Below are 17,314 nucleotides of genomic sequence, written 5' to 3' on the forward strand. Positions count from 1 at the left end.
GGATTGGGGCAAGCTTGGGAAATACTGGCTTACACAAGAGCCACCCCAGGGAGGCCACCTGAAATTCACTAAGAAACTCCTCTGAGTGGTCGCTCCCAATTTCCCCATATGAACTGGTCTTTCCATCGCTGGGTTTCCACAGTCTTTTCTGTGTATTTTTTGTATCGGGTCCGCCTTGGCTTAACGTTGTTTGGGAACATGTGTGGGAAAGGTCTGGCTCATCTCTAAGCCCTTTATTGGTACCTGGCAATATCTGGCACCGACAAGGTGCCTGCCCCCAAAATGTGCGCTTTTCAATTTAAGATATTCTGGAAAAGCAAGCAACCATTATTTGCAGTGCCCTTGGGAATATTTAAGGCAATGAGTAGTGGAAATCTGAGCCATGGAGGTCATTGCTACTGCATTTCTAGGGGTAACCTATTCAATAGAAGTTTAAGTAGCTTCAAATCTATTCAGATACATCTGAACGTAGTCTGAAAGTGGTTCCCGTAGTCCATTCCCCAGGATGGAAGGGGTTACAGAAACAGGATTAATGGCTCTACATAGGTTTCTCTTCCAAATACTCAAGACTATGGGTGGAAAGAAGCTGCCACCCACAGGGATGGAATCATGCCAAGCGCCAAGACTGGGCCAGGGGAAACCTATGCTTAGTAAATGAACAGGGAGTGAGTGAATGAGTGAATGAACACCTACTACCAAGGCTACACAATCCCAAGGGATCAAGTTTATCTGCCCCAAAATGTACACTTTGGCGGGCCCTCACCGGCAGCCAGGAGGAATGGTGTTTCGGGGGACTCCATACCCAGACCCTCTCCACTCCTTGTCTCATGGCAGCCAGCAGGAAATTCTGTGATAAATTTTGCCAATGGTAGCACAAAAGTGAGGTGGGCAGTGGGTGACTCAGCCTAACTCGTACTGAGCACTCCCAAAGGAGCCCGAGGGAAGCCCTGTGTCCGGGCAATGCTGCTATAAAGACGGGGGCCTGTGGCTGGTCCCATAAGCCGAGGTCAGAAAGGCTCAAGACGTACGTTGCTTCTGATTTCTCACTGTGTCAGCGGCGGCTGAACTGAACGAGGGGACCCTGGAGCCCTGGAGGACATTTTCATTTTTTGTGCATCATCAGGCACTGTCCTTCTCTCCATCGCAGTATCTCTATCGAACACGGGGAAGAGCTACCCGGGCCCCCGGACGCCCGCCTGCACCCTGTCACGGCCAACCCAGTCCGTTTAGGCAGGAAGGGCCGTCCAGATGGAGGGCCAGCGCACCCCCACTCTGGGTGAGCTCCTATCAAGGGCCAAGCCCCTCACCCCAAGTGCAGAAGAGTCGGCTGGCATCTGTGCCTGTCAGACTTGCTCCTGCCCACAGGGGAGGCGTGGGGAGGAGGGACGAAAGCCAGGCCAGCTGAATCCTTCTTACGTTTTCTCTCGACTTTTTCCATCCGGCTTGCCAACTCCCAGTTCCACGCTAAGTATGGTGTTGTGCCCACTGGTGCTGCCGCCCGGCCTCACCCAGGCTTGGCTGCCTCTACCCCCTTCCCCGCACCCTCTCACAAACTTGCCCGAGGCTTAACTTCTAAACATGAGACATTTCTTCACATGTCCCCACACGCCCACACCGCCTGGACCAAGCAACCTGTTCTGGAATAAATGTCAAGCACTGCGAGCCCACAGGGCCATTGCGAGGATGGGATCAGTGAGGCCACAGACTCTCCTTCCCGAAAGCGGGGAGGTGACTTCTCCAATTGAGAGCAGATTCTAAGACACCAGTGCAGGCTTTAAGTCCTTTCCAGTTCCACAGATGTGTTGAATTTTAGAACCGAAAGGGAGTCTGATCCAAACACGCCTCCTCGCTGGACGGATTTAATAATGACAAAATCGCAGCTCGGCGAACGGGACCCGACTCCAGGTTTCCTGAACGGTAGGGCTTTGCTCTACGACACCTCGTTGTGTGTTAAAAAAAACGCTCACCAAAGAATTTCAAATGGAAAAAAAAAAGACCATGACACAGAAGAAGTCACCGTATCATGCTACTAAGAATAAGTCTGGATTATAGAGCACGACGCCTGAATACGTGACTCCGTTTAATCCTCACATTATGCACGAGGCAGCTTATACCCCCCCCCCCCGCCCCTTTTGCTGATGATCATTACACTAAGGATTGGCAAAGCCCAGCAGCTCATTCAAGGCCACGCAAGAAGGGAGAGGCAGAGCTGGGGTTGCGTGAGGCTTCTCACGCTCACGCTGTATTCGGAGTTTGTGCTCCTGGCCCACTCTGGCCTTCCCAAAGGCACATGAGCCACAGCGATCACAGGGTGAGGGGAGAAGAGTCACACCGCAAGCCTGGGGGAGACCTCCCTGGCCTCACCTTTCCTGGGAAGGGAGGTGTTTATGATAGAGTCCTCCCCCCAGGACTGAGGTCCGTGAAGCTCAGGACAAGCAACGCAAGGATGCTGGAGGCAGTTTCACAACAGCTCTGAAAATTTCAAATGAACATACCCTTTGATCCAGCACGCCCACACTTCGGGGAATTTATCCTACAGATGTACCCAGGCACGAGTGAGAAGATGCACGTACAAGGTTACAAACACCACTTGTTTGGGAAAGCGAAGGCCTGGAGACCGTGCAACCTCCTCTCAGAAGGAGACCTGCTGGAGTCAGCTGTGCCTTATGCACACAAGCACCTCCCGTGCAGCAGGGGGGAAGGAGGCAAGCTCACCAGCAACTCATATGTTCCTAACCGGTGAACGAAAAGAAGCAAAAATTTAGACTAGTGACTATGGGGATGCCTTGCTGGCTCAGTGGTCGAGCATCTGCCTTTGGCCCAGGGTGTGATCCTGGGGTCCTGGATCGAGTCCCACATCGGGCTCCCTGCGTGGAGCCTGCTTCTCCCTCTGCCTGTGTCTCTGCCTCTCTCTCTCTCTGTCTCTCATGAATAAATAAATAAATCTTTAAAAAATTAAAAAAAAATCATATCTGCTTGTGCTTTCATAAAAAAAACAAACTTTGGAAGGACAGAAACAAAACCAATGAAAACGGTTTCTGGCCGCAGCGCTGGGGGTAGAAACAGAGTAGATGAGGGACAGGGGGCGGAATGGAACTGTCCATTGTGTATGTCCTTACATTTTTTGACGTCATCGTATCGTGTTGAAAAAAAAAATTCTAGTGAAAAGAAGGAAAGAGAACTCTGAACCACACGGCCACCGCTGCAGAGGACACCTGGCTTACTGACAGCAGCATGTGCATCTGTGTTTGCATGTGTGCACGTGTGTGTGTGCACGCATGCCAGCAGCTCAGGGCTGAGATAGGTAGAGGAATCGGTGGATTCCAGGAAAGCCTTGGCAGGAGGTCACCGGATCCATGCCTCTGCCCATATACAACCCAGCCCTAGCCCGGGTGGCTCAGCGGTTTAGCACCTGCCTTCCGCCCAGGGCATGATCCTGGAGACCCGGGATCGAGTCCTACGTCGGGCTCCCTGCATGGAGCCTTCTTCTCCCTCTGCCTGTGTCCCTGCCTCTCTCTCTCTCTGTGTCTCTCATGAATAAATAAATAAAATCTTAAAAAACAACAACAACAACAACAACAACAACCACCCAGCCCTGAAAACTCTACTCTCTGGTGAGAAGTCAAGAGTACGAACAAGCACAGAGTGGGGGCCTGCGGAGCACAGCGAGACAGGAGCAAGGGCTACACTCCCACACCTCAAGCCCCCAGCCCTGGACCCCTCTTCTTTTGAAGGCCATTCAGGAAGTTGCCCTGTGCCTCCCCTTCTACTCCAAAGTCACCCTGAGGTCAGAATGCCCCTGAACGAGACCAAGGAGCCTAGGGGTTACCTTGGCACGTTCGCAGGGAGGTGCGGATGAAAAGGGGGCAGGGGTCCTCAAAGACCTGCCAGATGGTTGTGGAAATAAGGGAGGGGCTGCTGCGGGCTGGTGGTCAGCGGTTAGGGTGCTACTGTGTACAGCTCTGCTCTCCCGAGTGGGGACCGTCGGGCCACAGGGGCGGGGTGGGGAGCGTCTTGCATGCCACGGCCCTACCTGCGCGGCTCTCTGCCTTGAGCCGGAGGGGCTTGGGTGCGGGCTGCGGGGGAGCCTCACGGGGGGCTCCCAGGCCCACGGCAAACCACTCACATCTCCAGGACCATGACGATGTTGGCCTTTTCTTCGAAGGCATCCACACACTGGACCAGCTTGGGGTGGTGGAGGCAGTTCATGATGCTAATCTCCTGCCGGATATTCTCCTTCTCTTTGGCTGAATATGCCTTGAAGAATTTCCCTGCCCAGATTTTTCCAGTTTTCTTTTCTACAAGTCGGAAGACCTGTCCAAATTTCCCACTGCAAATGGAAGGAGCGGGAGAGAAAAGGCCAATTTAGCCAAGCTTTCCACAAAATTGGGGCTGACAAATGAGGGCCTATTGGAGAAATTTAGCTCCCCTCTTTTTATAAATAAAATGTTACTGGAACGCAGCCACGCCCATCCGTGGGCATCCTACCCCCGGCCCCTTTGTGCGTCTCAGCGGCAGAGTGGTAGCTGCCACGTGGCCTGGAAGCCCCATAAAACCTAGACTAGTCTAGGAAGGGCCAGAAAAGGCCCTTTTCTAAGTTTGCCGGCCCGAGCTCCAGGTCCCGAAGCGCACTTCCAACACAGACAGCCCCACTCTCCCTCGGCTGTCAACCTCAGCCCACGCCCAGGCCCGCCTCCCCACCCAAACACCGCCCAGGCTTGCTGCTCTTCTGAGCTTATGGTTTCCTTGGGCTGAGGCCTCCACCTTGGCTGAAGGACTTCCCTCCCCTTCCCTGAAGACAGTCCTATGAAGTTGGGGGGACGAAGTCCTCCCGGACTACAGAGATGTTCTGAGTGGCTGCCTTCCTTCTGCTCCACGGTCCACATGGGTCCCCTGGAGATCACCCAGGAAGGCCCCTGCCATCCACTGAGGGAGAGGGGGGTGCAGACTCCTCGTATGCAACTGCTGTGAGGTTGGTGTCATTCCTTTATTTCCCAGAAACCTCCTGGAAATCAAACCCAAGCCCTACCCCCTTGGGCTCCACCGTGCTCCTCTGGGGACAGTTAGTGGGGGGCAGACAGGCCTGGGTGCTGCTGCTGCCGGAGGGGGCTCAGGGTTAGGACGTCCACACTGCAGGGCAGGGCCAGAGCAAACAGTGTGGACCAGGGTCATAAAGTGAGCAGCGCTGAGCAGCTGTGCCTTTCAAGGGGGTGCGTTTTCCTGATGCCCTAAAGCTACAACTGCAGAACAGTGAGACCGATCAGGCTCGACTCACTCCCACAGGGACACGGAAAGTGACCTCACACGGTCCGACCCAGATCCAGTGCCTCGTCAGCCCGTGTGGGGTAAGGCCCAAGGAAGGAAGGGGCTTGCTCAACAGCCTCATGGAGCTGAGCCAGGTGCACAAGCGGCAGCCGAGAGGGCCCTGGTGGGGATGCTCTGGCCGGGTGCTGACAGGGTCCGTGCCACCTGTTTCTGCAGGGGGGTTCAGCGTGGGAAGGCGGCAACCCCCAGGAACAGATGGAAAGGCAACGGAATTCAACGATGGGACCTGCACCACCCCAACCCTGGGGACCCGAAAGACGCTTCCCGTCCCACTTACGAGCCTAGTCTCTCTTCGATGTCATAGAAGTCGGACACTTTTTGTTCAGTGTTGACCGTCACTGTCCGGTAGTCGACCTCAGGTTCCTTCTCATCTGCAGGGTGGGGGTGGGGTGAGCGTGAGCCATCAGGTTCCTCTCGCGCCCCCTCCACCCCTCGAGTCTACCTGAGGACAGGAGGCCAGCACTCACCATCATCCGACACCTCCACTTCGTCCTTCGGCTCTGGGGTGAGACAGGGAGGGACACAGAAGACACAGCGATTAGTACTGGGGGCCCATGGAGAACAGAACCTGCTGGGGGCCTCGTCGGGCCTCAGCCCTCCCAGGCCCACGACCGTGAGGCCCGGAGCTCTGGGTATGGCCATGGGGGTGGGTCAGTCCTCACGGCAGCAGGGCCAGGGATACTCCTCGCCTACCCGGCAGCTTCTCTACGAGCTCTTACCTCCATCCCTTCCTCTGTGCCCTCATGACCCCCTAGACGCGCCCTTCTTCGCAGCGCTTCCAGGCTCTCCGACTTTCAGAACCTACACACAACCGCGCCGGCCCTTTTCTGCTCTGGCTTGGAGGTCAGCAACTTAAATCGCTCCTAGTATCAAACCGATTCATCCATCTGACGGATAAAGGTACATGGGACCCCAGCCATGCACCAGGTATCTTGGAAGTTGCTGTGGGTGTGCAAAGTACGCAGAAGGCACGATCTGTCCTTTCTCGGGGCTTACGGTGTACTTGGAATCTCGATCCCAGGTGTCCTGGGATCACGCACATGCCATCACAGGACACACTGAATACACAGCGCAGGAAGTTGATACCAACTAGGGCAACTCGAAGTCCTTTATTCTGGGAAGTAGCCCTTGAGCTGTGTCTTAAAGGAAATGCTGGAACACAATGGGGAGGTGGGGGTGAGGGCGCACAGTGAAACCAGCAGGTGTTTAAGAGGTCTGGCAAGAACGGACATGAACAGCCCACGAGGCTGCTCACGTGGATACGTCAGAAGTGAACGGGGCGGGGGTGTCGAGGGGACAGGCAATGCCACCCACTTCAGAGCCCCAGGCCTTCCTCTGCCTAGGCATAGCTTTGTCCCTATGGAGCCGCTATGGCTTCTGGACCTTGGCTCCATGCCTCTCTCTCTCTGGGTCCCCAGTTTCCTCATCTGTAAAAGGAGGGAGTTGTATTTTTAGGTGATTTCTAGTGTCCTTGGATGGCTCTAGATGCCACGCTTTGTCAGCTTTGTGATGTGTCTTGTGCTCCTTAGTCATAATGTGGGCTACGTCCCACTGACAGATGGGGACAAGGCAGGTTTCCTGGGGAGACAGAACAAAGACCTGAGAGACGTCAGAGAGAGCGGCCAGAGATTTTACAAAGGCGCAAGCGTGTGCACGTGTGTGTGGGGTGTGTGTGAGTGTGAATAAGACTTGGGGGAAAGGGTGAGATAAGGGACAGCAAGAGAGGCTGTGATTTGTTTAGAGTCTTTTCTAAAAATTTTATTTTATTTTTTTAAAGATTGTATTTATTTATTTGAGAGACAGAGAGCAGGAGCAGGGGGCAGGGGCAGAGGGACGAGCAGACTCCCCGCTGAGCAGGGAGCCCGAGGTGGGGCTGGATCCCAGGACCCCGAGACCATGACCTGAGCCCGAGGCAGACGCTTCATGGGCCGAGCCACCCAGGCGCCCCTTGTTTGGAGTCCTTAAAATGCTGTTGATGAAATGAGAAACTAAACATAAGTGGGACGGAGAAGAATATTCTGTTGCAGGAAGGAAAAGAGCCCTGGGACAGTAAAAAGGGTGAGGGTGATGGGAACTCTGAGATCAGTGCTGGGGTTTCGCAGATGGCGCCGGGACGTGAGCCTAACTGACCCGGTCCTCAGGCCTCAGACCTGAGCGGAGAGAGGGACCCCGTGTCAGTCCGTTCACGGGTAATCGGGAGGCACCTGAGAGCAACACCTGGAAGGCGTCATGGAGTCACAGCGCAGGCAGAATTTGATTATTCCGTTCCTGGGGTAACAGGCCTTAGGGCATCGAGCTAAAACCCAAGCGTGGGAGCCCAGGTGCTTGGCCTAGTGCTCCGGGCAACAGATGCTGTCCCGGCGGGTGTGTGGGGGGTATGAGGGGTGTGGGGGTGTGGGGGTGTGGGGGATGTACCAGCCGCAAGCAGGACCTATTACTCTGCGCTCAGCAGGGCCTGGGGCGTCTGCTGCTGAAACTAGGGCTGCGGGCACTTAGTCATGGGAGGGCTGGTGGGGAGACGGGGAGATGGGGAGATGGGGAGACGGAGAGATGGAGAGACAGAGAGACAGAGAGGCAGAGAGGCAGAGAGCCGCTGGAGGGGGCAGGGGCCATGTGAATCGAGCAGAAACGGTGAGTCCTTTCTGGGCGGGGGGAAAAGGTCTGAAGCAGATACGCGGCATGTAGCCTGCCTGCCTTCCTCCTTCCTTTCCTCCTTCCTTCCTCCTTCCTTCCTTCCTTCCTTCCTTCTTTCCTTCCTTCCTTCTTTCCTTCCTTCTTCCTTCCTTCCTTCCTTCCTTCCTTCCTTCCTTCCTCCCTCCCTTCCTTCCTTCTTCCTTCCTTCCTTCCTTCCTTCCTTCCTTCCTTCCTTCCTCTTTCCTTCGATTCCCTTCCCTTCCCTTTCCTTTTTGTAGAGGAAAGGGGAAGGGGAGAAGGAAAGAAAATCTTAAATAGGCTCCTCACTCAACATAGAGCCCCACATGGGGCCCAATCCCAGGACCCCGAGGGCATGATCAGAGCCAAAATCAAGCGTCAGATGCCCAACTGAATGAGATACCCAGGCGCCCCAGATACCGGTTTTATAAAAATCACGATGGCCAAGGGTGAGATTAAGGTTACAGACTTTTATCAACTAATAATACTGTAACTTGAGGGAACAATTTCGTGTCGTGCCTCACAGAGGACGAAGGCTGCATCTCAAGACGTAGGACGTCACCTCTCAAGACGTACCATAAGAGCCATAATAGGTTCAACAGATGTTTAGGGCAGTGCAAGGATGGCACTTCAGACAGGGCTTTAAGGGAAGCAACGGGGTTGAAGCCATTGACAAAGGATGCGCTCACGGGCTGTGCCCTGGAGACAATATACTGACAATAATAACAGCGACCTTTACTGTCGGGGATGCCCAGTGTCCTGATCCCTGGTGCCCCCATCTGAGAGTGTTCACCCGGTGAAGTGTCACCTTTCTTTCTTTCTTTCTTTCTTTCTTTCTTTCTTTCTTTCTTTCTTCTTTCTTTCTTCTTTCTTTCTTTCTTTCTTTCTTTCTTTCTTTCTTCTTTCTTTCTTTCTTTCTTTCTTCTTTCTTTCTTTCTTTCTTTCTTTCTTTCTTTCTTCTTCTTTCTTCTTTCTTTCTTCTTTCTCTCTCTCTCTCTCTCTCTCTCTCTCTCTCTCTTTCTTTCTTAAATCTATTTATTCATGAGACACACAGAGAGAGGCAGAGACACAGGCAGAGGGAGGAACAGGCTCCCTGTGGGGTCCTCCCAGGACCCTGGGATCACACCTGAGCCGAAGGCAGACTCTCAACTGCTAAGCCACCCAGGCGCCCTCCCCTCTTCTTTTTGCTCCCATGCCACTCGTCCTGGTGTGGAATGAGCAGCAGGATGAGAGAGAAAGGAGAAGGCAGGGTTCTGGGCCTGGCATCCTTAGGAGGAACGGTCTGAGCCTTCCTAGCGCGGGGGCACTAGCCATTGGGCTCTCCAATAGCCACACCGAGGGGGCATCTTGCTGGGAACCCTGAGGGGGTATGCACACCACTTGCACACCAGCTAGAAATGACAGAGCTGGCCTTCTTGCTCTCACCACAACACCACATCTGCCCTTCACCTCTGCCTTTCTCCCTTGGCATTAAGATGCGGAAAGCTCTCCTGATGCTGGGGAGGTGGGGACCTAGATCATCCTCGGGGAATTCATGGCCCTCTTTCTGGCTCACTGGTCCACCAAGACTTCTCCTCTGCTTGAAACAGGCCAAGACTCCAGGCTGAGCTGTTCCCCTTCTTCCTTTCCCTCCTCCTTCTGCCTCCAGTCTGCTTGGAGGGGGACGTGGCCGCAGGGAGAGAGGCAGGGTAGGAGCTGTGGGGAGGTCGCAGTTCAATTAGCCAAGGGAGCGGCGACCCCCTGGTTTCTCTCTTTCTGCCACAGGGGCTGAGCTGCAGCAGGAGGGACGTCAACAAGGCATTTAAAAGAGCCACCTATTCAGAAAGAGCTAGGAGAGCCCTGAGCTAAGCACAGGAACTACTTGGAGGATGCTTCTGAGGCATTTCTGCAAGTAGATGCGTCTGCCGCCCCTGGCGTAGTGCTTGGGACAGGACCAGAGCTCGGGACATCCAGATGAGCTCCTCAGGCCGCCCCCTGGACAGAGGGACAGCGCTCTCCAGGGCCGAGGGCTGCTGTCCGCCCAGTGGGCACTAGAGGGCACCCCAGCCCCAGAGAGGCCCCCGGAGCCCGCAGGGTGAGCAGCCGGCGACCCCATCTCTTGCCCCCAGGGGCTCTGCATCTCTAACTGCCCTCAGGCTTGCAGGAGGCCTCCGCTCCACCAGAAGCCTTTCTCACAGCTGTTTTGTGAACAACTATATATTCTAGAACACCTAGGGTGAGGAGCACAAGGGGTGGCCTGGAGCGTTAGAGCCCCAGGTAGGGTGGGACAGACCTAAAAGCCTGGTGGTTGGGGGCAGTGGCTCTGCTTGCCGGGGCCTGGGGAGACAAGGAGGGAAGCTGAGCTGGGTCAGGGAGTCTAGTCTCAGGGTGGCTCTGGCCCACGAAGCCGGGTGGGGACACGCGTGCTTTGTCCTGTACCACCCGGAACAGTGCCGGCACACGGGACGGGTGCGGGATGCACGGGGGGGACTGAAGGCAGGGTGAGGGCTGGGGTGCTTAGCAGCGATAGACTGGGGGGGGCCCAGCTGAAGTGGAAAACCCAAGCTGCGGCCGCACTGGCGGGAGGGGTACCGGTGGCAACTTGGCAATGGGGAAGGGGGAGTGGAACTCGCGGGGCTCTGGCTCTGCCGTTCTGATGACCACATAGGCCGCTGGTCCCCAGGGAGGGGCTACATACCCATCGCCCTCGTGCCTCTTCTGCACACACGCATGCACGCGTGCACGCACATGCAGCCCCACACACTTGCGTACACACCCCACTCCTCCGAGGCCCGTTTCCCTTTTACAGTTTAAGAGACATGACCTACCCAGGCAATAACTAGCAAGCATCTGACCAATCTCCAGAGGGCTTCGCTTGGAACCCCCCCACCCCAGCCCCCACCATCCTCTGCCCCCCTGGCCTCGTGCCTGACAACCCTTCTGCCCTCCCCTGCTCCCCAGGAATGCAGCTGGGCCTGCAGGTGGGAGCAGCTTCCAGCCTGGAAGCCCTGGGTGGCCTGGACCCCTCCTCTGGCTCACAGGCTATTTTTGCATTTCCTTTTGTTTGCTCCCAGCCAGGAGGGGCCCTCAGAGGAGAGGCTGAGGACCACAGCAGGGGGTTGCCGGCTGCAGGGAGGAAGGGAAAGGCCACCTGCCCGGAGGGAACCCAGGAACCCAGGGCCCTAGCCCCTTGTCCCCACAGACTCTCCCTACAGCCCTGGAGCTGCCATCCAGGCCTCCGGGGAGTCACACCTTGCAGCTCCCGTGGCCTCTGGTCCTCAGTATGGGATTTATGAGGGACTCCACAGTTTCTCCTGGTTTCCTCCAAAGAGGACCCAGTAGCTTCCCTTTCCAGCTAAAGAACATCTTCTCACCACAACATTATCTCCTTCCATATTCCTTAGTGCAACATGCTAAAAACATAAAACTGAGGCCGTCTTGGAGCCCCCACCTGCTTACTCCCCACTCTGCTGGTTCCAAAGTAGGGGGTCAGAGGGCAGCAGATGGCAGTTTTGTTACCCAGTTACCCCCAGCAGACATTTGCAAGCAGCTAGTGGGCAGGAGTCTGGGAGCCCAGGAAGCTGCAGGGAGGCCCAGCGGGGCTGGCCCAGGGGCTGGCATCCACACCTCCATGGCACCCGAGCTCCAGAGCTCACCGGATGAAGGCCCCCAAGACAGGGCTAGATCCAGAACACTGTAAATTTGGTGTGTTTTCTTCTGGCATCCTCAAATTTCTTTCTGGAGCCTTCATTTAATAAGAAAGTAGAGTCTTACTATCTATTTTATATCTAATTTTTTTTTCACCAAAGAAGGGCATCGAACTGTAATGGCCATTCCGTGCTCATGAGGCCTCTAGTCCTGTGGTGACTTCACACTGGCCCTGTCCAGCTCCTCTCTGCCTCACTCCCTGAAGCAATCTCTCTTGGGGTGTCTTTACCCCTGGTGTCCCTCCTCCTTGCCCCCAACCTCTTCTCCACCTTAAATTCACGGCACCCTTTTGCTTGTCTTCATATCACACTTTCCACACTCCTGGCATCTCCTTCTCCCACTTATTCCTTACCCCCCAGGGCAACCACTTTCCACGGCAGAAAGGCTTTGCACTTCACTCTCAAGGATGGCTACGTCTGAGAGTCCTCATCTCTGTGCATTTGGCGCTGGCTGCTGTTCCCTGAGGCCTCTCCGCAACTGACTCCTTCTGCGTTTCTTCAACATGGCTCTAGCTTCTCCCGGTGCTCTCCCCCTTTGCCTTCTTTTTTCTTTCCTTCTGGTTTTGCAGGCTCCTCCATTCTGGTATATCCCTGTTGACTTTCCTACCACCCTCTTGGTTAGCTCATCGATGACCATGGCTTTAATGATCCATTAAACATTGAAGACTCCCAAATCTGTAGTTCTAACCTAAATCTTCTCCTGGGCTCTAGGTTCAACCAATCAGTAGTCTGAAGACTGTTGAACCTGGAGCCCTTAGCCACTCAACTGCACAGGAATGAGATGGGAACTTGTGTCTTCTCCAGGACTCCCTGCTGCCTAACCTCCAAGTCTCTAGAAGGCAGCCCGACCGCTCCTAAAGGAATACAGGCTTCAGGTCAGACAGCTCACCATTTACATTACACGCTCTGTGATCCTGGGCAAGCAGCTTCACCCCATAAAGCTATTTCTCCTTTCTATAAAATGGAGGTAGTAACGGTAGCTACTTCATTGCTTCATTGTTAGATGCCTGAAAAGATGCATATAAAGTGCTTAACACCCTCTTAGCCTATAGCAAGTGCTTGATATACGTTAGCCACCGAGAACTGTAATGATAAATGGCTCTTAAATTTGTGTTCAGTTACTCAAGCCAGGAACTGGAAGTCACCCTGAACTCTTCTAATTTCTCCTTCAACTCTACCCAAAAAGTCACTGAGAATGGTTAGTTCTACAAGCTGAGGCTTTCGTTCACGCCCTTACCATCCCTCACCCAGACTACACCACCACAGAGGCCCAACTGGTATCTTGTCAACTCCAGAGTCATCTCCTCTCCACTTCGATGCTTCCCAAACTGTCACACACATCTGAATCCACGGGGGTAGATCATGTTGAAATGAAGGTTCAGAAGGGACCAAGGGTGTGGAGGGGCCAAGAGTCTGCACTACAGCAAGTCCCGGGATCCCAAGACTGCTGGTCCAGACCACACTTTGGGTAGCAAAGTTCTACTTTTCCTCCAATTCTCTTTCTAAAAAGGTGTGAGGGGCCCGGGTGGTTCAGTTAGTTAAGTGTCTGCCTTCAGCTCAGGTCATGATCTCAGGGTCCTGGGGTCGAGCCAAGTCTGGGCTCTTTGCTCAGGGTGGAGTCTGCTTCTCCCTCTGCCCCTCTCTCTGTTCATGTTCTCTCTCAATAAATAGATAAACTCTTAAAACAACAACAACATCACACACACACACGCACACACACACACACACCAAAAACAAAAACAAAAACAAAAAATAGATGGGATCATATCAATCCCCTTCCTGGAAATCTTTGGTGAACTTCACAATTTTACCTACCTTGCCCTTCAGGACTGCTTCCTCCTGTTCTGTCTCTCACGGCATATGCCCTGGCCACACACACGCTTCTCAGAGTGCCACGCATTTCCATCACTTTGTACCTTCACTCATGCTGCTTCCTCTGTGAGGAATGCCTCTCCTTATCTTTCCTGCCCCTTGGAAACCCATTCCTTTTCCCAAGACTCCTTACCTCTTCCAGAAGGCCTTCCTCAACCTTCATGGCAAACTTATTCATGCTTTCTGCTGTGTCCCCTCCTCTCTTTGTTTACACCGCTAGAATCACCTGTTTCCCATCTCATTATACTCACTGTCCTAGTTAGATTTTAAGCCCATTGTCTGATCTTTGTGTCCAAGAACTTGACACTGAGTGGACAGTGAGACAGGAATGCAAGGGAAGGAGGGAGGTGGGTACAGGGGGAAGGCAAAACTTCAGGTTCCTGCGGAGCTCCTGCGTTCCAGCACTGAGCTCCTGATTAACACACTATCGCCTCCTGGTGACCTTGAACCAAAATTGCTGGTTCAGTGGCTTTTGAAGGGTCACAGGTACTTTCTTTCAAGTTGGGGCCCCTGAGTGGCTCAGTCAGTTAAGCGGCTGACTTCAGCTCAGGTCATGGTCCCAGGGTTCTGGGATTGAGCCTGATGTCAGGCTCCCTGCTCAGTGGGGAGCCTGCTTCTTCCTCTCCCTCTGCCATCCCTGCCCTTCCCCCTGCTTATGCACACTTTCTCTGTCAAATAAATAAAATCTTAAAAAAAAAAAAAAAAAAAAGAATGGATGAGCATCACAACCCCAGAAATCAAGACTGCCCAAGACTCTGGCAGCCGTCGCTGACATCTTCTTGGTCCCTGGCACCCCTCTCAGTACAGGCTTCTACATACGCAAGGTAAGCCATGCACACTGATGTCAGGCCAGCGATAAAGGAAGGCAGCCTACCCTCCGGTTTCTCTCCCACTGCTGTGAGTTCAGACTCCTGGCTCGGCTCGCTGGTTCCGTACACGTTGATGGCGCGCACGCGGAATTTATACTCTCGGTCAGGCAGCAGGTCCTGGACGTTAAAAGAGGTGCTGCGGCACGTGGCTAGTTCCTTCCACGTCTTGTCCACCGAGTCCCAGATCTCGACGCTGTAGGATTGCACGGCGCTGCCCCCATCATACGAGGAGCCATACCAGGACAGGGTCAACGACGAGCTCCGGATGTCGGAGGCGCAAGGTGTGCCCGCTGGGGGGTCTGGTTTGTCTGGGGACAGAGAAGCACGACATCACCCAAGTCTTCAGAATTGCAGGAGGGGGAAAAAAAAAGAGCTGCAGGGAAGGAACCTTTCTGAATTAGCTTTGACTTGGAAGAGAAGCCCAGAGAACCCAAGCTGACAGGCCCGGTCCTGGCTCTCCACTCCTCACGGTCACAGTCACACCTATGCACAATCACACCTTCACAGAAAGCCCCACAAACACCTATTTGCCAGAAAAGAATTCTCTTTTTTTGGGGAGGCTAGTTTTCCCGTCTACAAGTCATGATTTCCTGTACTTTGCCTCAGTCCTAAACATATTTCTCTGAGTAAACAGACCTAGGAAGCTTGCCCAGAAGGCGTGGACTGCTTCCCATCAAAACTATGTTTTGAGAGAGAATTTAATGTGTGCATGTGTCTCCGTCAGGCCCGAGGCCAGTGGCCTGTGACATAGCGAGGGCCAGACTTCACTTTCTCTGGGACTTGGGAAGCGCCTGCCCCCAGACAGCGGCACAGTCACACAGTGAGCTCTGAAGTCAGACAGATCCGGGTTTGAACATGGCTCGGTCTCCATTCGCTACTTGTTAACCTCTCTGTGCCTCAGTTTCCTCGTCTGTAAGCCCCGTGGAGAACGGTAGCACTTGGATCACAAGGTGGTTGTGAGAAGTTCTTGGAAAAGTGGTTGGTGTGAGCAGCCATGACCATCATTATTGTGGGGGTTTATTTCTGACTTTATAATGCATAAAATATTACTCCTACCCTACCTCTTTTATCCTCCTAGAACCATTAGAAAATGAGAACATTTCCAAAGCAAACCGCGGTAGCAAATCACACCCAGCCCTGGCTAAGGGCTGGAAAATGAGCGCAGGACATAAGCAAGAAGCAGCCCCTCTGGCCGCTGCCTTCCCTTTTACTGCTGCCAGCTTCGGGGCACATCACGGTGGCCTACACTTTCCTGAAGTGACCGAGTTTTGCTGATTTTGTCAGCTGCTGCTCTGAACTAACTTCTCCGATGTTTCAGATTTTGTTTTCACCGGTGGCTGATTTAGCTACAGATACCAGCCTTCAGGAACCTCCGTCCCCCACTCCAAGGCAGTGTGAGGTGTAGAGTTCCCCAAACCAGCAATTAAAACCATGCTTTTCATGCTATGCCATTTCATAAGCTACGTGACCTCGAGCAAATTCCTCAACTTCCAAGTCTCCAAACTTCTGGTTTGTCTTTTTTTTTTTTTTTAAATGGTGCTAACATGTATCTAGCCTGCTAGGGGTTTTGTGAACATCAAGGAAGCAAACCCAGGTAAAGTGCCTGACGTCTACTCTCCCTTCTGCAAGGCAGGAAAGCCAAAGAGAATTCCTGCAAACGACTTTGCATCTATAGGAGAGGAAAAAAAAAAACAGTTCTGTTGGAGTGTGTGTGTGTGTGTGTGTGTGTGTGTGTGTGTGTACACGGCTTCTCCGTCCTGGCTGAGGATGCCTTGCCCTGCAACCACCCATCCCTGTGCAGCCCTAGCCTGGGCCTCGCCTGGAGTGGCTCTGGGACTGTGACAGAGCTACTTCCACCACTGGCAGCCACTCTGGAGGCCTCCCGTGATGGAACCACTTTCACTGGTTGTTTAAAGTGTTCTCTTAGAAAAACTGTTTGTTCTGAAAGATGTGTCGGTCTTTTTAGAAATATTTCTGGCGTTGGCTAAGATGTTTATTACTCTAAACTCTTGTAGAGGCAAGTGCTTCAAGTCCTCTCAAGACCCAGCTAAGGAAGGAAAAAAAAAGCCCAAAGAGGGATGAAAGACAGACTCGCTGCTTTCCCCCAAAGAAAACTGCCTGGGAAGCATCTCGCTGGACACGTTGAGAGTGCAGATACACGCCACTGACGGATTTTTTCTCCCCTCTGTGTTGGTTAGGAAAAGAAAACTTTGAGAAATGGGTATTGCAAAAGAGGTACTATTTGTACCCTACCCTGTTCCAGATGTTTCTTGGCTGAAAGGGTTAGAAGAACTGACAGATGATGTATGTCACCCCCTGTAGCACAAGGGAAGATGCAAAGTTTGAGGAGGGGGACTTTCATTCCGAGCAAGGCTTCAATGCTTTCAAGGAATCTGATTCCAAATTAAGGAGTTCGGACAAGACTCAAGTCTGAAGTCGAGGGGATGGAAGCCCCGACCCCCATGCCCGCCCTTAGGGCCCTGGGCTGCGCCTGCTGCTTTCTGTTCAACAGACAAGAGCCTCACAGACAGGCTGGACTAGCCAGGGATGAAAACCCTCGGAACAGAACAAACGTCCTAAGAAAAGAGGGCCTGGGAGCCTCCCTCCACACCAGAGACGCAGCTGCACGTGGGCTGGCCTGGGGGCCCTGGGCATGGCCTAGGAAAGGCAAAGCGAGTGCACAGTCTAGAACCCTAAGCTCCACCCTGCCTTAGAGTTCGCCTCTGGCTCCCTGGAGACTTGACCAACAGAATGGGAAACGCTGAGTCTAAGGGAACAGTCTGACGACACCAGCTCCGGGATTTTCTGTTCAGCCCCAGGAGAATGGAGGAGCTCCTCTCTACTTCTTCTCCCCGACTGACTGCCCTCCCTGGCGGTCTCTGTGCACCTGTGCGTGTGAAGGTGCTCTGT

The 17,314-nt window shown here is 53.6% G+C and overlaps 1 protein-coding gene across 21 annotated transcripts in view; it reads right to left on the bottom strand.

The window, feature by feature from the left end:
- The window catches only part of MYLK (myosin light chain kinase), a 268,280-nt gene that overhangs the window by 25,755 nt on the left and 225,211 nt on the right, over positions 1 to 17,314 (bottom strand). For all 21 annotated transcript variants that reach the window (XM_072725225.1, XM_072725216.1, XM_072725226.1 and 18 more), the window contains 4 exons: positions 14,410 to 14,712; positions 5,793 to 5,825; positions 5,603 to 5,696; positions 4,127 to 4,330 (listed from right to left, as the gene is read on the bottom strand). In XM_072725225.1, coding sequence (XP_072581326.1) covers positions 4,127 to 4,330; positions 5,603 to 5,696; positions 5,793 to 5,825; positions 14,410 to 14,712 — 634 coding nt within the window. The remainder of the gene's footprint in view (positions 1 to 4,126; positions 4,331 to 5,602; positions 5,697 to 5,792; positions 5,826 to 14,409; positions 14,713 to 17,314) is intronic.

Source organism: Vulpes vulpes, chromosome 1, assembly GCF_048418805.1.
Source record: "Vulpes vulpes isolate BD-2025 chromosome 1, VulVul3, whole genome shotgun sequence".
In the NCBI taxonomy this organism is placed as follows: Eukaryota; Metazoa; Chordata; class Mammalia; order Carnivora; family Canidae; genus Vulpes; species Vulpes vulpes.